At 25.7% G+C, this 22804-nt stretch overlaps 1 protein-coding gene across 2 annotated transcripts in view; it reads right to left on the bottom strand.

Annotated features, from left to right (window-relative positions):
* The window catches only part of LOC132918870 (ATP-binding cassette subfamily G member 4-like), a 38678-nt gene that overhangs the window by 7710 nt on the left and 8164 nt on the right, over nucleotides 1-22804 (bottom strand). Inside the window, exons 1-2 of one of the 2 annotated variants that reach the window (XM_060980200.1) lie at nucleotides 20948-21346; nucleotides 2761-2888 (exon numbers count right to left, since the gene is read on the bottom strand). In XM_060980200.1, the coding sequence (XP_060836183.1) occupies nucleotides 2761-2875 (115 nt within the window). In that variant the 5' untranslated portion in view covers nucleotides 2876-2888; nucleotides 20948-21346. Of the gene's footprint in view, nucleotides 1-2760; nucleotides 2889-20947; nucleotides 21347-22804 lie in introns of those variants that run through there. The other variant, XM_060980202.1, reaches the window with a different exon arrangement.

The raw sequence follows: 22804 nt of genomic DNA on the forward strand, positions 1-22804 counted from the left end.
CAAATGCAAAGGTAGAAGATCATTAATAGTATAATTAATTCAATTAAATTGGCTATATCTGACCTTTGTATCCGGTATATCACCTTTGCAATGTCAAAAAAAAAAAATAATTATCTAAGAATAATTGAATTGGAAATGTAAACATTAAATATATTTTTTTATTGTTCTAATAGAACTTCGGCTGCTATGTTCATTGGTCATTAATTAAAAATATTTTCTAAACTATAATAATTAGTTTATATGAATTAGAATTATTTACAGCCTATAGAAATATAACTACTCTAGTAAGTTTTAGTACAAAAATTCACAACCCAGGAGCTCTTGACCTAATAGGTTAGGAGGTCGTTGAATAATTATTAAGAGTAGCTAACATATTACGATACATCCTATGCACATAAGTAGGTAAATTGTAGATAAGACAAATATAACAATAATTATCTTACAAGTGTCATGAAAAAATTGAATATCTTATTTGGGTGCTGTCATTTAAAACCGTTAAAAATTAACTCAATACACAATAATTAATTTGAAAACACTATTATATTTTTAAATAATTAAGATATAGAATATTTTGAGACATCGCATTATACCTCTATTTAGAATAATTTCTTTCAATTTGCAAGTTATATATATATATATATACACATATTTATCACAATAATACTATTATAATTAACGTTTCCATTTAAAATCAACAGTTATATTGTTTGTTTATAAATGAGGAATATATAAAATGTTTACCCTGTATAAAATATTTAGCAACGAATAACTAGTTTCATTAAAGAGGTCATTGTCCTTTAATACAACTATAGCTGCGTTCGCAATTTTTAAAGCCCCGGGAATCTGCAGAGTAAGTTACATTTACTTGAAACTATTTTTCTGTAACCGTCATTATTTTTAATCATTTGTGTCCATTATATAAGATAATATACCTAGTTTTACTAGAAAAAGACAGAAGTGAAATAAAACCATCTTATTTCGTTAGTCTTGGATGAAGTAATTTTCCATGACAATGCTAGATTTTTTTTAACACTTGCTTATAAATAAATTAAATTAAGAAAATATAACTAATAATTATTATCTAATTAATTATCATATCCATTAAGGCTATTAAATAAAACTCAATAAATTGTATCTCAAATGTGTTTTTTTAAATAAGAATTTGTTTACTTGAATTTTGTAATATCATCAATTTATTCTAAATATGTATTGATTTACGAGAATTAGTTTGTTATCATATCATTATTCATTATATGAAAGTAATGTTCCTATAATAAATTATAACTTATAATATAACACGTACTTATAGATTAAAAACAGATACATTTTGAATAATTATGATTTTTGTTTCATAAATACCTATGTCAAGACATACACATGCATATGGACTTTTTCTTTGAATACTTATGTAAAAGAGAAAGGACTACGCAATTTAAATTATTAAATTAATTTTGTTTAGTTTATAATGTACATATTGTTAATTTGCTTATTTAAAAGGGCGATATATGTTATTGTTTGCGTCTTACAAACGGACAAAATAACAAATTTGAGTTCAACAGAACCAATTTCCTGTTTGTTTTTTAATAAAGATGAATTAATGTATAATAAAACACTAAGGTAAGAAGAATATACGTTTATACGTCGGATTTTTATGATAATTGAATTTTTAATTGAGTTGTGAGCATTTTTAATTTACAATATTTTACATATCTACTCATAAGTCATAAGCTGCATGAAAATTTAAAAATCGTAAAAAACTGACATACAATCATGGGTAATGTTTTTAACCTTTAAGTTTAATCATAGTTAAATTTACTCTTATATTATAAAAAGGGTAGGAGGTACCTAACATGCAAAATCGATTCTACTGAATGAAAACTCACTTTATAAGACCTTTTGTTATTTACTGTATTTTTTGCCCGTATAAATAATAAAGTTTATTTTTACAGTACCTAGGTACCTACCTAACTGTTTATAAATATTTTTATGTATGTATAAATCTACATTTGTATGTATTTATTGCAGTATAAATCTTGTGGATATTATAAGATTTCAACTATCTAAAAAACAGTTAACATAAAAAATTATGGTAAAGTTTTCGACACTCAAAATCGATTGTGATTGATTGAACACAGTTGTTTACTACCTAATGCTTTTAAATGTACAAAAAATAATACAGCAATACACTATTATCTTGTGCTGAGATGAGTAAACATAGAAGAGTGCCCAAAAACGCGGCAACCATATTGAATACCTAATAATTAAATCATTAAAAAAAACTATTTTCAAATGTCATTATAGATAAGTTATCTCACCAATAATAAATTATTGTAAATTCACAATATCGTTTTATAGACAATAATATTTATTTGATGAGTAATCACTAATCGTATATTTAAATTACTATTATTTATGATCATCTCGTCTATATGTATTCTGTTAATAAGTTATACTTTTATCAAAATAGTAACGTATATTAATCGATAAATACAATTTTCTTAAATGTCTTGATGCAAGGACTACAAGTAACAAAATATGAATAACAACAATATTTAATTTCAATTTAAAAATATTTTTATCGTCACACACGTACAATTTTAAAATTATACTTTTATAGTTGATTAATTATCTCACTATATAGTCATCCTAAGTTTTAATATAATATTGTTATGCAATGAACACAATAGTTTTCGATAAGGTCATAATTTTTGTAAATAATTACCATAAAAAGGTCAGTAACTATATTTTTTAATTTCTCACCATTTCGTCCTTGTGGTACACTGTAAGTCAAATCTGAAAATTCGATATCTACAGGTGGTCTCTTAAGTAGGTGATTATGGGGTTCACCATATTCAACATCGTCAAGTGGATCCATTTTTAAAATAAATCTGAAAATTAGAATAGTATATTTGTAGTATAAAATATATATAATCATGAAATAAGTATAAAATGATTACAATTTTTAAATATTGAGCATAATATTTATAATACATCTTATTATTAACTTAATTTATTGTTTAGAACTGTTTTGTATGACACTGTTTTTTTAGATATCTCAGTAGTTTGATTTAAAATAAATAAATTAAATGCTGAAAACTATTTACTCTGGTAAGTAGTTATTTGAATTTTTTATACATCTAATAAGTTTATTTTTATCAATCAGCCAATTTTTTTAAAACACAATATTAAACAATTACTTACTTATTTAAGTAAATAATATTAAAAATTTATAATATTATTACGATGACACTATAGAATTTTAATATTATTAATGACAATTGAAAAATAACATCCTTATTGTCTTAACAAAACTAAAAATAAAATGTTAATTTGTTGTATATTTATATTTGTATAATAATTTATCTACTATTAATATATAAGAAACTTATACGGTGACACGTGACACATAATTATAGTCATTATAGAAGATAATATAACTATAGATAAATACATGAAAGTTGAAAAAAAAAAAACTCAAAAAATTAAGACATTTTTTAATTGTACCTATTTTTTTTTATTTTCTCGAGTAAAAATAGTAAAACTTAACTATTAATAGCTAACATATATGATTTTAATTTATTCTCTCTGTCAATTATTTATATTGTATTGATTTAATTAAGATTAATAGTTTCATTATCAAATAATTTGTGTTGATTTCAATTTGAATGATAACCAACCAATACTTAATATTTTCACCAAATATCCATTATAATTTTCTAAACATCATATAATTTTCAATATATTTTGAGGTATCTATAAATAAAATGTTGAATTTTTTTGTTAATCCATTAATTCAATTAACGTTGTTGATAAAATTATGTGTCTGAAGAGATTTTAACATTTTCATTTAGTATGATCAATATTATATGTCTATCATAAATATTAGAGTGAAATGACTTATTATCAAACTTAGAGGTGAGACTATCGTTTGTGTTCTTTCGTCGGATTTTTACGATATTTTAATTTTTAAATGAATTAGGATCATTTTTAAATATAATTATTTTACATATGTATCACAGGTCATTTCACTCTAATATTTAAGCTTAATACATAAAATGTATTCTACTGAACAAAAATTTGGCATGATATACGTTTGTAAGCGGAGACAATACATGCGGGTATAGCGTCCTCTTAAATGATTTTTGTTATTTTATTGTTATTCAAAAAATATATTAATCTTAGAACTATGGAACTATGAAACTATTTATCTTTATGTAAATTATTATTTTACAGTATGATAGTTATAAAATATTTTAAGTAAAACTTACTATCTATTTATAACACGAACCTTTTACTCATTGTTCTTACTTTGTACTAATAATAAACTAAATAAACTACACTTCTATGTTTTTTAAATTAAAATTTACATATTAATTTATTGATGACTAGGTACATTCGGGATCCCTTATAGGAACAACAAAAAGACTTGCCGAATTTTTTTTTAATTATGTTGGTAATTAATTTTATTTTTTATTATTTATATAAAATAAACTCTGGCGATTTTCTGTATTTGGCCCAAGCCACCACCTGTTTAACCATTAGGATTAGGTTTTCTACAGGAGTTTTGCATTTCGATAAATCTTTTTTAGCTGTTATAAAACCATATGTTATTCTGGTGTGTCTGATTCTTAGTATATATTTTATTAATAAGTGCCTATTGTTTTGTTTTGTTTTTTCGTTTTAATTTGGGATTTTGTCATATGTATGTAGGACGTAGGTACTTTTGGTTTTCTTCAGTTTAAATCAGTTTTTTAGCCAATGTGTTTTAACCATTCCTTGGATTTAATTTTTATATATCTACAGAAACTTTTCACTTTTCACAGACAAAAATATTAAACTTACTTAGACTACTTATACTTATCTTATATTGTATAAAGTTTATAAATTAAATAATTTAACCTAATATATATTATGATCTATCAGAGTATAATACGACATATCATTATTATATAATAAATAATAATACCTCATTTATTACTTATGACAATATCTTTTAATTTCTCCTTCTTGTTTTTACTACTACAATGCTTTTTATATTTTTAATTCAAATTTAAATTGAAGGTAAACAAGAGGTGTGTAACAATAAGGTTAACCAATAAAATATAATACTAGGTATAGGACTGTACTTACTTTCAGATTCAGGAAACATGAAAAATCAAAATCAAGACCTTGTATATATTATACTTATTTTGTAATGACGAATTTATCAATATTGTTTCTCATTACTAGGGCTAGGATTTCTATGCGATAAAAAATTGTATAATATGCATTTTATTTACCAAAATATGCAAAAATATGCAAAAACAATTTTTTTTAAATATTAGTTAATATTATTACATGCTATTATTAAATTATGTTTTCAAATGATGTGAACGACCGGCGATTAAATCGAAGATTTATATTGACTGAAACTCCTTTCCACGTCACACAATGTTGTTGGAGCATATTTAAATTACGTGATTTGTCCCGGATTTAAATTAATATTAAAATCTTTTTCTTCTGTTTTGTATTCACCGTTTATAATGTTACATATTTTTAGAAATATTTTGAATCCCTTATTCTTCTTTAGTATTAAGTACATTTTAGTTTAGATAGGTAATATATTTACGATAATTCGACAAATAAACCAATAATTTTAGACGTTCATTAAATAAATACCATTTAAAATTAACAAGATTCTCAAAAGTTTATGTATATGCAGTTATATGTATTATGTTCGAAATATGCAAAAATATGCGAAAATATACAAAAAAAAAAATTGTACTGTTTAATCAAGAATAAGCCAAATCGTAGACATATCTGACAACCAATCAATTTTGGACTTAAGGAAAAAACATGAAAATGCATAGAAATCCTAGATCTACTCATTACCTAACTATTTTTCAAATAAAAGTTATGCGTTTCCAATACCTATACCCATATTAAGTAAATGAACACCTTAAAAATGCTGGGTTATTATATTTTTTTTAGATTTTAGATAAATGAATGGTAGGTACGTACTATGTACTATCTGTAAACGCGGTAAACTACTCGTAAATCTGTAGCGATAATGAGATCATTAGTCATTTCTTATAAGTTATAACTTAATAACAATAATAATATTTGATAACATTTTAAACACAGACTAGTTGTGGAAGCATAGCCGTTTTAGTCGAACTACGTGTACCTATATTATGTATAAAGTATTGTTTATATTAATTATAAGATAAGTTATAATAAAGTATAATCATAGTCGTCATTGACCATACAAATAAAATAAAATACATTTATAATGGTATTCAGTATTGACAAAATTGTCAAAATTCAATAGCTCGATAGATCATAATATTACAAAATATTACATTATAGCGCATACTGTATAATGTAAGCAAAAACAAAAAATAATAAAAAACCAATGGGGGGGGGACCTGACCCCACATCTCCCCACTGTATACGCAACTGAATTAAACCAATAACTTGTAAATAATACAATGTCTTATTTAACATTTATAATCGTATTTCATCAAATCATTATTTTGTTTTATAACTACCTAGCTAGTAACTAATTTTTGATTTTAGCTTTCTGTTGTATCAACATATTTTAGCAAGCTTGTGATTTTTATAGTATGTTTGTCTAAACACATTGAACTTAGATAATTGTTTAAATTATATGTCTCATAAATCAATTAAATCTTTAAATAACGTGTATTTCAATTAGTTATGGATAATATGTATTATTTTATTTTTAAAGTACTGCAGGTAGGATATACTAATCTAGATTACAACTAACCGATGAATAGCTTGGCTTTTCTGTACTCACCTTGCTTCGCTTACCTTTAGACAAACAATTGCTATTATTTTGAATTTGAGAAAATATATTGATAAATCAACAAATTTATGAAAATATTCTGAGCTTGGCATTATATCTAGTTATGTCTATGATCTATAAATTATAGTTAAATTGTCTTAGTTTTATCTCAACTATTCGTTAATCATTTTTAATTATTTTATTTTGGCGCTTAATCATTACTCTCTTTTTACAAGTTTTTTACATGCTCTAATATGTTACAGAAGAAATATTTTAGTTAAGAGATAACCATTGTAGATTTTTCAAAAAATTATCCTATCCAGGCCCTAACCATAATATTTTTTAGTATTTTAGTTATTTATTAATAAACAAAACAATAGGTATACTTTGTAATTGTAATATTTTAAATAGTGTGAACATTTAAATTTTCTTTTTTACATACATTATTTTCTTTGATATGTTATTTGAAATGTCATAACTAACAGGTTCTTGTTTATACTAAATACTTGTATTTGCCTGAAGATAGATTTTGTATTGTTTTAGTAAAGACGATTAGTATAACCCGTTTTTTATAAACGAAAAAAAATTGAGAACTGGTATATCATCATATATTTGTATTAATGTCTTAAGCTCCTATATTCAAGTGTTTACACTGTTCATATTGAAAATATGACAAAAATTTTAAAGATGATATTTTTGTAATGCATAATATTTAATTTAAAAAAAAGCAGTCAAATTTTCATTATAATATTATGTTGGTATCTAAAATTCTAAAAATAACATATTAAAAAAAAAAATAATAATAATCGAATTATTTAAAATTAGGTGCATATGTATTATATTTTACAAAACAATAATTACGTGGGATTTCTTATTTTCTATAATATTTGACGGAATCAACATTCTCAACATTTTAAGATACATAAACAATCATTCATTTTTCGACGATGTACTCGTATGTATTGTATATATAGATCGTATTACATTGTTGTTATTATTATAACATTATCACCATTTACTGCTTGAAAAATAATTATGTATAACATTTGTACCGATACGACATTTACGGTGGTATGACGTATAGACGTATTGTATAGATATCGAACAAGAGCCAAATCAATACACAGCGATGTGCTCGAAGCGCTGAAACGAAAACCGTGAAATCTCTAGAAGTATGTGAGTAACGTTTAAATTTTAACGCTGTTGTAGTGAATGCATCAGTACTTGATATTTTTTTGTGGGGAAGCAAATTGCAATAATTTATTTAGCAAAACAATACACAAATTACATACTGATAAATAAAAATACAATAGATACACGTTTGCAACTCCCCTTTAAGCATAACCACGTACATTTACGGACTTATCAGATACCACGATGTGAGCGACTGATGAAGTGATGAATGTTGCCGAAATAGAAGTTTTGGCGAATATATTATTGGGTTTGAATCTTTTAAGCTTTTAAAATCGGGTTTTAAATAATAATCCTCCAAACCCTCCGTTTTTTGCCAATAACTTTGAATTAATGGTATGTGGGATATAAAAAATTAGTAGGCACGTATTATTACATTATGTGTAGTGTTATTAGAAAACAAAAAACGTAATAATTTATATATTATTATTATTATTATGATCGTTGGAGATGCCACTGCATCGCATTTTACATTATACGATCACATGGTGGTCGCCGGCACTTTCACTATCACTTGGCCGCATTTATTCCGCGCTACGACCGCGTGTAATAATATCGTCCGTGTTGCTCAACACCCGATGGCGTTTAGTATAGGTAGTATTAGGTACGTTTTATTTCTACCATACATATTTATGCTATACTGCCTAGTATACTCTTTTCCCGATTTATATATGTATATAAACACACACACACACACACACACACATACATTTTATACGTATATGTGTGAACGTATACAGATGTACGGAATATTATGTCATTCTCGTTATCTATATAATACACGCTGCTGCAGTACGATAGAAATAAAGAAACATGTAATAAAAAAATCATTTTTTTTATCCAACGCATAACAACTTGGTTCACCAGTCTGACCGGCTGCAGAAATACAGAACACTACTTTATTAATTATTATATTATATAGGGTTTACTTGTGTTTGATTTATATATACATAAACCTACATATATGCGCGTATCTATATTGTGTAAATACACTTAATGAACGATCAACACGCGGCAACACAAACTTTCCTTGACGATTTTAATGTTTCGAAAACAACGTTATTTTCAGTTTGAAATATTTAAACTACTAATAATTTTACAAAAAAATATTATTTTTAATTGTTTCTTAGATTTTCAAATGTTTTTAAAGCTACCTACATAATATTATGTCTTATAATAATTTCACAATCAGAAGCAGAACGGGTATTTTTCTTGAACTTTTAATGTACTTATTTACTATGAGATATCGAATAAATATTCTTTTATTAAAAATGCTTTTAAGATTGTAAAGTTACAAGGGTACCTTACACTATAAAAGTTGCTTTAAAAAAAAAAAATTAAAAATTACTATAATAAAAAAAACACTGACGAAATATTCAAAACTGTTCTTAGAATCTTTATTAAGTCAAGTCTACTTGAGATTAATTTTTCCACATTTATAATTTCTTGATTTTAACTTCTCCGAAAATTTAAATATTCTATTTTTTTTTACTTCTTTTTAGTACAACTTTTTTAGGATTTAGGGAGATAAAATAAAAAAATTGGGAAAATAGATCCTAAGTACAGTCGACGATGAATTCTAATTCGTTTTCATAATTCTTATGGCTTCACTAGATTAACGGTACCTACGTTGGAATGAAAACAAGTCTAAATTCCTATATATACGAGTGTTAGACGAATACTGAAAATCACCGTTTCCAATCACTTTAACATAAATACTTCAAACTACCTATATAAAAACATATTTGTTTTTCTGAAAGCACAAAAATAAATTCGAAAATGAACGTAGTCAGTTAAATGGAGCACTCCGTATACACACGTTACCACTTGCACAGCTTGCTCAGTTATTATATTATAGTATTGTTAGTCGTTGTGTGTTTTTTACGAGTGTGTTACATCAATTGCGTACGACGAGTGGCGACGTAGTACGTACAATGTAAATCGACTGCGGCTGAGATCTGTTCATATCAGGAATTGTCCGGCCGGACTATGTGGGTCATGTGAATATATCAAATGGTTAGGTGAACGTGCAACGATAATATCAACAAAATAAAAGCGCAAAAAAATAGACTTAGATACCTGCTGTTGCTGCAGTTTAAATTACATATTTTTATAATTATATTATTATCGATGTGATAACGTTATCTTGTACGCGTGTTAGTGACCTATTGCGAATTTAACACATTCAAACGAAAATCTTACTCCAATATTATATGTGTATATCTGTTTAAAAAAATAAAATAAATAGTAATAACAATAATATTAAACAATAGTATAGGTCATTGACTACGTGCTGCGTTATATTGGTCATAAATCATATAATTATTACGTTTTATAACACGGTAACATCGAGTGGCGTGTGTGTGAGAGTGAAATTTTGTAAGTATGTTATTTCGACCGCGGTGTGCCTATTACGTCCCTATTTATTATACATACAGCCTACAGGAATCACCAACTCCAAACCCTGTGATGATGCTGTACGGTAAAATAGTCTTCCGACACGATGTTTGACGTTCGTCCGGGCACAATGCATGGTGAATGAACCTATACATTGCACACACGTAATACGCAATACCTGTGCACTATTCTTAATAGATACACGCACACACACTTACATACACACGTATATAAATATGTATATTATATACTAGTTATAACCGTAAACCGTTAAGTACTGTAATGATTGTAAGTTAGTCATGTGTCAGGTAGTGCCGAGTGGATTATACCACGTCATAATATATAAATGAGGTTTAGCAGGCGCGAACGCAGGAAAAATATTCAGGGGGGGTGGGTTGAAAAAATGTACATAAATATCATACTATTAATTTGTAGGTCAGGTAATGTATTTTTTATTCCTAATATTTCGGAAGGGGTTTAAACACCCACCTCCCCTGCGTTTGCGCATGAGGTTTAGATTTAATTTGTGCGCGTGAACTGATTTCACGTGTAATTTTAATATATTGAAAACCGTTAGTACATTTTCTCAGGTATCTCTAGTCTCTACGATGATGATCGTACTAGTCTTTGGCAAACAATTTTCCCCGGGGTTAATTTAATAACTTGTAGTGACTCAGCTATAGTACATTGGGACGAAATGTGTAAACACTGTTAGTCATAACACTTAAAAATTCGCAGTAAAAATAAATACTTTTATAAGCTATAATGAGCTCAAATAATTTGAGTGTAACCGTGTAGTAGATATTATGGGGATATTTAAATAGCAGTGCAAATATCTGTAGGGAATGGGCTTGATAGTTTTACCTATTATAAAAGTTAAGCAGGTTTCAACCTTCAACTTACTGCCTACATTTTCATCATAAACATTAAATAAAGTAAATAATTAATAAGTGATGCCTAATATGTTTATATTAATGTTATTATAAACATATTAATAAGTGCTGTGCTGTGCTGTAGATGGACTAAACCTTCTGAGGGCTTTAACTTTGAAGACGCTCCGAGCAGACCCCAAGTTTCCTTAATATTTACCTATGATATATATATATATATATATATATATATATATACATACATATTATTTCGTATTTAGTCATTGCAGACTTCCAAAACATTCGTTTTTGAATGATTTGCATAACTGAGCGTATACCTTTTCGGGATTTTCGTACCAGGTACTAATGATTAAAAAATTAATATTTAATAATTTTAATAATTAATAATTCTATCAATAATATCGTTTTTAAAGTTATATAAATATAATATGATTTCTCGGTAAAATAATCATATTAAATAATGAGTATAGACTATAGAATTGCTGCAGACTACACATGTACATAATTACGTTTATTGACCTACTTATTATATGTTTTTAAATGTTCAAATACTTTAATTGTGAAATATAGTTAATATAGGTGATGTGATTAATAATATAAATTTAACTGATAACCTTTAAATGTTTTTAAAATTAATCTAGAAAAAAATTCCTATACATTAAAATTATTTAGATAAAATAAAGTGTACAACAAATCACATATTAGCAACATATTATTTGTAGGATTGTTTCGTATAAATTATAAAGCACATTTTTAGTGAAACAAAATTAATTTAAAGTTTTAGTCATATATTAACTTCAGTATTTTGATATACTTTAAAAAAATAATTATAAAAATAAAAATACCTACATATAAGTTATAACTTAATTTTTACTTTTATAATTAATAACTATATTTATAGCGTACTGTTATTTCTAATCATTCGTAATTTTAAAACCAAAACTTCTAAAATATAATGTTAAGGGTCATTACAGTAAAAATTTAAAATACAATCAGTCATTTAAAATATAAATTAAATCTATCAAGATAAGTTCAACTATAATACAACAGCATTTTAAATAAAGTAAAAGAGTACATGTGGTAATTAAAGATATACTGATCTCCCTCTTTCTAAACGAAGTAATAAGTTCTTACTGTAATTTTTTTTAAATAGCTTTTTTTTATTCAATAAACTACATCCGCTCACTCCTGAAAAACTGTTTTTGAATCATAGTAAAATAAATAAATAAATTGGGTCAAAATTTGGTTTAACGTAAACATTCTCGTTTTTTCTTTGTATTTTGAAGTACAAACTAGATACAATCTTTTATCCAAAACCACCCTCAAAGTTGAAAGTCGAAACATTTTATCAACAAATTATCACATACTCATACAAATAAAAAACAAACATAATTAAAAAATCAATACATTCATCGTTTCGCTCAAAATCTAAAAGAATGATATGGGTATACAGGGAGACTGATTTTAGTACCTATTCTACGATTCCACCTTTTGAGCATTTGTTTAACTAAATTTGGTTTGATGAAACTTCGGGGTTGAGAATCCAGTCCTATTCTGCCGTACATTTAAACAATTATTAAAATATATTAACAATAAGGAGTATTTACGTTAAGTTTGGTACTTTAGATTGGCCCTTTTGTTTTGAATAGCATTAGTAAGATTTAAATATAATACTTTTTAATACTAGTTTATAATTAGCGAAATATTATCAAATAACATTTCATAATATCTATTATAATTATAATTATTGTTTAGTTATGGTAGGGCATGGATTATAATATTAATCTCATGAAAATGCTCTTAAAAAGTTATTTAGTGAATCAATAATTGAAAAAAAAATGATATACCTATTATACTTACGGAATATAAATATATAACATATGTATTTATGTTAAATTCTGGCAATGAATTTTCGTTATCAGTTTTAAAAAACAATCTATTTTAATTATATTCGTCCCTCGTAGTCCATTTATAACCCTCTTAGGTCCCAATAATTTAAAGTGCTATAAAGGTATTTATCTCATAATTAATTAATTTGTTTCTTTTTAATTAATTTTAAATCATCTAGGTTCCGATCATCACAATCCCACTGTATTATGAACAAGCAATAAAATTTCAATATATATATATAAGTACCTATTGTATCTATTATTATTTTAATTATGAATACGGCAATATATCAATGAATAAATCTCTATTCTGTGTAGAGTTTATAATATTTACCATTATAATACAATTTATAGTAATGTTTACAATTTTTTTTTTTTAAATTTACAACCTCTTAAAACAAATGAGTTTACATGTTTTTTAATGTATTGTGTATACAATTTATATGATACAATGGTAACCTTGAATCAAAATTCCAATTAATATTAATTTCCAAAACTACATATGCATCGATAGAAATAAAACAATACTATTATCGTAAAACCCCCCAAAAATCACTGTCATTACAATGTAAAAGATTGTAAATTCAGTAATGTAAATACTGCTTTTTATCATTTATATGATATATGTAATTATAATAAGACATTATGTAACCTTGTTTTCAGGCATTCAAAATTTTATAAAATAAATAAAAATTATACAATGAATAGTTTATCAAAATTAGATATTTTCTTATTATTATTCTATAAATTACAAATTACAATAAAATAATTGAAATAATAAAATTATTGACTGAGTCAGAAAACAAACATCACTATTGTTTATCGAATATTGTCCGTACACAAGTTTAAAAACATTAAAATAACCTAGCAATATTTTGTATATTTACTAGGTATTATTATTTTTAAACACAAAACAATTGATAATAAAATCTTAAATCTTTGACCCCGCAGATATGTGAGATGTCAATTAAATTAAAAATACTAAAACAATATTTTTTTTGTGACTGTGCAGTATGCACAAAGTTCATATTAAATAAATATATTATTATTCAAATTATTTGTAACTTTGACATTTGGTTATAATTTTGATATACATAAATATTTTCAGACTACAAACGTCAATTAAAAATAATTTATGCATTAAGTTTTTATGCATGAAAACAAATGATTAATGAATATTGTCTTATTAAGTTCGCAATTTCGCATAAAAAATATATAAATTATAATAATATATATATATATATATATATGCGTGTATATTAAACGTGATAATATAATAATTTAATTCTTAAGTTAAATAATAAGTAGTAAGAAGGATTAAGAATGTTGAATTTTAAATTTAAGTTATGAATTAACAGATCAAAGTTTGATAAACAATAACTCGACACAATTTTTAAATATTATTGTTAACACTAATCTGATGAAAAAATAAACTTTACAATATTGACGTTACAATGTTAGTGCAATCACTAAAATATCTGATTAAAAAAGTCATTATCTTCTAAGGTTTACTTTAATATTAGGGATACTAAATACGAAATGTATATAAAACACATTTAATAACTTGTTTTCAATTTTAAACTATTTTTTTTTTTTATAAGAGTACTTGTTAACATTGAAATCATTAATATAATATTACACGAAGACAGGAAGAGTATGTAATGTAGGTAGGCTACCTACAGGCTGTGGGTACAAGTTTTCAAGATCAACATTTTATAATATGAAATGGTATAAATTAAATAAATTTAAATTAACCTATTTGAATTATATTTATTGTTTTATGCATCTACGGATTAAATGGAATTATATATATATACATACTAAAATTTAAATTTAAATTTTACTGAGTAAAGTAGTTATAATAGTGTAACTATATATTCCTAGAAACTATAAAGCAAGATTAAAAAATAAATAAATATAATTCATTAAATTTACCTAAAAGATAAGATATTTATATGTTAAATTTAGATATATTTGATAATACATTTGACTTCTGTTTCTTGATGTATGGTTTTTAAATATAGGCAGGGGTTAAATTTTTGGTAATTATTAATAAGTATACCTACATAATAATTTACAATTAAGCAAAATTTAATTAATATGGACACTTATATTATAAATCTACAAAATAACACCCCACACATGAGTTCCTATTAACTACATTCTTCACCATTTTGTTGTAATCATTTTTACTTGAAATAATTAACATTATAATCTTTTATAAGTTATATTAGTTATAACATATTCATTTTTATTAACTGTCCATCGTTATATAACATTTTTATCCGTCATTATTCTCTACTTAAGTAAATAATAATATCATACCCATACGATATGTATACTCGTCATGCCGCGCCTAATGCAGGTATTATTATCATGTCCTCTCATATGAATACAACACATAGGACTTACGATCAACATGCTCCTTTCTTTTTAGTTGTGTCAATAAATCGAGTTATAGTTGGAGCAATAAACCGTGTTAAGATTTTACGATGTATTGAACTGTTTTTGTATATCAAATCATAGTATAATCTAATTCGACATTATTATGAGTTTATGACCTATTTTTCAAAAAACATTTTTATTCCTAAGATGTGTGTAATCGACAAGTGTATAATATATAATGATCGTAAAACTTAAAATTGTTTATATTTTGTTTATACAGGCATACGATAGTGAACTTCAAATTATATAAGAAAAAGTAACCGTGACGATTACCCAGTCAAACTGCAAAAGCATCGACTATCGGCGATCAAGGATGCACGAATAAACACACGAAATAAATCTTATATATTTGAAAACCGGTGTTGATAATATAATATTATTATGTTATGTAGATACCTAAACGTATTTCCTACATGCAAACGGGCGCTTTGGCGATTGGTGGTATAAGTTACGCAAAACCGTGGTTTACTGCAGCTGTAGTGTACGCCCAATTTCGTCGTCTTGGATAACGAAGCTCGTAACCTCATTGGGGCCAAGTTCCGATGAACCATCGTATATATTATATCCTGCAGCATAATATCCTGTATCCGACGCACGGGTCGTCAACCGCGGTGTAAACAAAAATAAATACGATTAAATATATTTATCGAATTCACTATGATAGAAATGTTTACGAATCGGAGGAAAAAAAATAATACGCGATAATCATATCCAGTCAAAAAAGGCGACCACGAGTTGTAGTTACCAGCCATGGCGAGAAATATATTATAATATATTCATTCTATTGCAGCATAATAATTATTCTTTTCCGAACGAAAAACATTTTATGCTCCCACAAATTATGCATTATTCCTAAGACAATAGACAAAAATAACCTATACCTAATGTGATATCATCGAACGTATTGCGCGATCCTTGACACGGATGTTGTTAGCAGGACCGAAAATATATATGACTGATGAAACGTGTATGGGGTATCCTTTTTTTTACTATAATGTTTGTGTATCTGTAATAGGTACGCATAATGTCACAAGGTCTTTGTGTTTAATATAATATTAGATAGTTCGTCAAATATATATTTTTTTTTAGAGAACTGCACGTCGCACGTAGATAACACTGATTATTATCTAACTACTATATAGTAGTTATAATCATATTAATGGGAATAGTTCACGAGTTATTGAACTTCCTTTATAATACTATTATTTTTTCCATTAATTTATTAGGTATTAGACAGTATATCATTGCAGAATATGTCATTTAGGTTCTTATATTTAAAAAAAACTCGAGGAATCAAGAATCCAAATATGTAAACGATCCGATAATAACTTATACATATTGTATAAATATGTTCTTATTAATACGCTTTCAGATAAAATAAAATATGCATAGTAAACTTAATGAAAACCATTTATAATAGAAATAAGAAAGGATAACTACGAGGATTTTAAAGGAATTAAGTTACAAGAGGGAAGCATGGATAATTGCAGCAAACCAATCAAAAGATTTAAGATGAAAAGACGAAGTAAGCTTAATATAAGGTTTAGGCACCGATTTTATATTATATTATTATTTATATTATTTAGTAGGATATTATGGTTTTTAATAAACTGTTATGTGTTTACAGTTATTATAAAACACAAATAATAATCACACATAAAAACTTTTTAAATCATCTATGTATTTGATTTTATTGTTTTACATAGAGATCTCACATGTTGCTTTTCTATATGAATTAATTATTTAGCAAGTACTATTCACTAATATCTGAAAACTATAGTTTATTTAAAAAAACAATATTATTAGCAAAACATAATAACTAATTTAATTTTTAATTTTGAAATTTAATAAAAATTTATTTGTGTAGAATTAATGAAAGCTTAATTAAAAAAAAAAAAAATTAAATGCACCGTAGTGAAACTGGGAAACTAACACGAAAAACTTATTTGTATAATGTCAACGACGAAAATCAAGAAAGAAAACAATTAATTATGTCTGCATATATAAGCGCATGTAATATTTAGTAACTAATTATTTATTTAGTGTTTTTACGAAATACAATAAAAATCTTTACAATAATACAACAGTAAGTAGAATGTTAAAAATGTAAGTACTTGTTACTTGTTCTTATAACCATTGTTTTGGATATTTAAGACGTAAAAATATAGTCAGCTTATAACAAAAACTAAGTAGGTATAACAGATTACTATATGTAATACTGAATAATTAATATCATGCCTTTTGTGTAACAGTGCAACATGTTTCGAAAATTCGTAAAATGCTTTTTTACGTAATTATTTAATTTCCTGAATTTTGTTTATGAGAATTTTAAATAAATATTAGATTTAAATCTAGTAGTTAATTAGTTATAGTTATAAAATATTACTTATTAAATTTTTATGTTTTAAGTATTTAATTTTTGATAATTGAAGTACTCCACGTCCCCACATAATGTTGTTCAATGCACCAAACTCCTTACATATAAACTTAATAAATATGTTTACATAATATACGTATAAATTACTCGTTTGAAATCAAACATTTATAGATTAAAATTCCTTGGAACATATTTTGTGAAAAGTATGAGATTAAAAATGTATGTTATAGTTCCAAAAAGTTAAAATCTTAATAATTTATGACAATATAAATGAATAGTATAAAATTACATTTTTTTATTCAAGTTTTGTTTTGTGTCTTTAAATCATGCAAAAGAAATATTTACAAAAACATTTATATACTTTTCCTGAAAATTAGGTTTTACCTTTAATAGAATCACCTTGTAGTTTGTGCTTATATTATTATTAATTTATTGAGATATTTAAAATGAAATAATATACTGCTTTTTAACAATATTTATAATGTTATTATTGTTATTTCTTTACTTTGTATAGTAAATATTTCGTATTTAATTGAATAGTTATGGTTGGAATACCTATCTTATAAGATTTGCAGTAGCGTAATTTCAATGAAAAATCTGAGGGTGCTGAAGCTCCTCTATCTTTTTTTATTATGTTATCTTAAGGTTGTGGATACCTGTTACTATTAAAATATAAATTAACATGAATTAATTTGCTGGTGCTAATTTCAAAATTGGGGGGGGGGATACTAAGCACACCCAACCCCCTCAAATTGCGCCTATGAAAATTTGATACATTTAAGTGATAATCAGTTTTTCTTCAATAAGTAGATTTACTATTATTACGTTAAATAATAATACGCAAATACCTACTATTAAACTGTTTTTAAAGTTCACAACTTTAAATAACAATACTTAGTTAAAGTTAAAATAACTAATGAAAATAAATGTATCTTAAGTACATGTAAATTACTAAACAGTACACGAAGTTTTCAATATAAAAAACTAAGACAATTTTGCACTTAACTAATCGATTTAAAACGCTTAGTCTAATTGTAAACAGGCATAGTTTTATATTATTATGCGTTTATACTATATTTTAAAATTGTTATCTAAATATATATATATATATATATATATATATATAGTATCCTATTTCTATATTTATATGTATAAGTACTTAATAGATAAGATTTAAACAAATTAATAACACTTATTAATGTTTTATTAAAATAAATTCCTAATTTTAAGCATTATAATATATTAATATCTGTATATTCTTTTGGGAACGCGTTGTGTAGCACATAAAACGTAATCCTTTCACGATAATAACAAACATAGACTATATTATAGACTACTGTCTACACTAAAAGCACATATTGCATAATTTGTATAAAACGAGTTTACTGGATATATGAAGAAAGACCTAGTCATATTTTCATATTAATTCTAAATACTACAACGCCACACTAAGGTTTGTTATCTTTATCTTCTCACACGTATAACATGTAAAACATGTTCACTGAAAACTGCACAAATCGGTCATAAATTATTGTAAATTGTTTTTAATATTAAAACATCTATTTTTTTGTAAACATAAAAACTAAAACAATATTTTTAAGAATTCCTGATATATTTGTTTAACGTATTTAAAATATTCTTAAAATCTGTAGAATACATTTACCCAGTATTACCCAAATTACGAAATTTTTTTTTCATAATATTAATACAAATTATGAGATTCCCTCAGAAATGTTATTTTATTTATACAACTATATTTTTATTTAATTTATTTATTTATTTAACGTTGAGTATACATCTAAAACGGCTGAAAGGCATAAAAGTCAAGTTATTGGTCATACGAGCTCTACTCAAAAAGCTCTTTATTGAATGCTATGATTGATAATATCTCTAGAATAAATTTACAAGCATCATAACCTTATAAATGGCAAATAAAAATCCTTTAATTTACTTTTTAAATTTTACAAAATTACAATCTATGAGCATATAAAAAGAATTTAATTGCGTTTATAAACATAATTATTTTTTATTAACTGTAATCTGTATAATGATTGAAACTATATATTTAAAAAAAACTTTACAAAATTTTAGATTTTGTGATGTAAATATATTGTATTATATTCAGTTAAAATTAAGAATGTTTTTTTAGAGAGAAATAAAAATTATTTTTCACAAAACATGATAATTGCTCTAGATAACAATAATATTTAAATATTTTGCATACAATATCATGCACATTTAGGTCATATGAAACCTTATATGATGGTATATTGATATATAAAATAGTCTATAGATTACTTTACATTTCGACCAAGTCGTATAAAATGCAATAATTGAATAATATAATTTTATTGGATTAGAATCATTTATATTTTTTCATAATCATCCTTAATATATAACAAAGAGTCATATAAACTAGTGATTAATTTATAAATACATTGTTAGTACTAGTACCAGATATTGTCTATTATGTTTATAGAATTTTGTAAAATCGTTTTAAATACCTACTTATTTAGTGTCCATAAGTATATATAAGTCGATAAAATATTTGTATCAATCAGTACCCTTGAAATTTAAAATAGCTGGCAGCTGCCACTGATTGACACGATACTATTATGTACTTATTACTATAATACAAGTATGTAGATATAAATGTATTATGTATATAATAATTCAATAATCATAATATAAATAAATAACGATAAAAATTACTGGAAAGAATGTGCCATTCATTATACAACATTTTGAATAAAAAAGTAAAAATCATTCAGGTATCGTCAAAAGTAACATAAAATTAAAAATCAATAAACTTTAATGAACTGTCTTATGCATATATATAAATATAGGTTAGGTCATTAGCTCTATTATTATTTTCGAACGAATTGTCTTCCATATTATACATAATATTATTCTTCAATAAATTAGCCTTAATGTTATTGAGTTCAATAAACTTCATAGAAAATCTATGTACCTTGATAAAATTATTCAAAATCGATTCGGCAGCTATTCATGCATCTGCCCAAAACACGGGTACGGTGTACTTGTGGTGTATATATAATATAATAATTATATTTTCGAGTGTATTTATGTGTATACGATAACAATTAATATGGTGTTGAATATCTCGATTCGTTTTAGTCACACACTACTGCGCGCATAGGTAAACGTTAAAAAAACCCCAGTCAGGAGAACTCGTGTCGACGAAAACGAAACTATTCGGTTGAAAAAAAAATAAAAAACGGAAAACTCGGCGATAGCAAAAATATTCATCGGAAACGAAAGCCGAGATTGCGCGAAATACGCGTACACTACAACGGCGAACGTGCGTTTCGGCAAGCCGTTCTGTTCAGACTACGCGCCACTGTCTAAACAGCGAGTATTAGGTAGGTATATACCACTCCGCCGGTCACTCGCCAAGACCGGCGCCGTGCGTTACCACGGTAACGCATCCTATGACAATTTATTAGCGGCGTTCTCAGTCACAGCCGTCCGACGCACCTGTGACTAAGATTGAGCGCATCGTATCACAACACGATTTACGCGATACGACGAAAACATGTTGATTGTTGAACGATGCATCACGAAATTAAACGGAGTGCATTTCGCGGTAAATTCGTTATTTATTATAATCAAAAAATGCACACGTCCATAGGTACGTTTTAATTTAATTATTGTTGTAGGAACTATGAACTTCAAAAAACCTATAATACTCCCTATGGCTATCTACACGGAATACTTACGATAGGTTTTTTATTCGATTTTATATCTATTTCGCAGGCTCAGGGATATGTGTTTTTGAAAGCTATGAGGTCAGCTCATCTCCACTGATTTCGTGTACCCTGGAAGTCTTATATTGGTAAGTATTGTATACAGGCGCAAACGCAAATAACAATTTTGAAGGTGGTAGGGGAGGGGGGGTTGAAAAATTGTTTATAATATAATTCTATTCATTAGTAGGTCAGGTAATTTATTTTTTGTTCTTGATATTTCGGAGGGGGTTTAAACACCTACCCCCCTTCGTTCGCGCCTGTCTGTATAACACCTACTGATGCGTTTTTATTTTTGAGAATATTTATGTCGATCTGAACAAATACGCGTAGATTGAAGAGTGCATATATTTTAGTATTCGGGGACAAATATAACTTGGATTCCGAACAAAGCGAGATTATTGCATTTATATACAGATGTGGTTCAGTTTATACGATTATTAAATTACTAAAAATCTTTAAACAACTTTGAGTTGGAGGGTTACCCGTAATCCCACAATAATGCTGTCTGTCGTTTGTTTTATAAACTATACGTACCCTACCTATATTTATACAAAAAATCTTAAGTTGTTGCATTTTATTGTTTATGTATACCTACTTCTAGTTGTGTAAAATCTATATTATGTATACTATTTATGTTTTTATTACCTACTTACATAGTATTATGATATTGTGTTATTGTAATAATTTGTTTATACTATTATCAGTAATCAGTTTATACAGTTTTGTATTTATAAATGCAAAATAAATGATATTTTTTGAGGACATATTCAACAACATTGGTTAAAAAAGTTGATAGATAAGTTCTATTAGGTATTTAGGTATAATATTATATATATATCCAATTTCAGTGTCATAAATATTATATTTAATATTTATTCGAACTAACAATTGGAAAAGGATTGTTCCAATGGAACTATTTGTTTTTAAAATTGCTATTTATTTATATAATATGTATTATAATGTATTTTTTTTCAATTATTATCTTAATTGTTTTACTATTTTTAAAGTTTAAATAATTGCATGAAGATATAATTTCAATATTAAATAATACGATTTGG

Source organism: Rhopalosiphum padi, chromosome 2, assembly GCF_020882245.1.
Source record: "Rhopalosiphum padi isolate XX-2018 chromosome 2, ASM2088224v1, whole genome shotgun sequence".
Classification (NCBI taxonomy): Eukaryota; Metazoa; Arthropoda; class Insecta; order Hemiptera; family Aphididae; genus Rhopalosiphum; species Rhopalosiphum padi.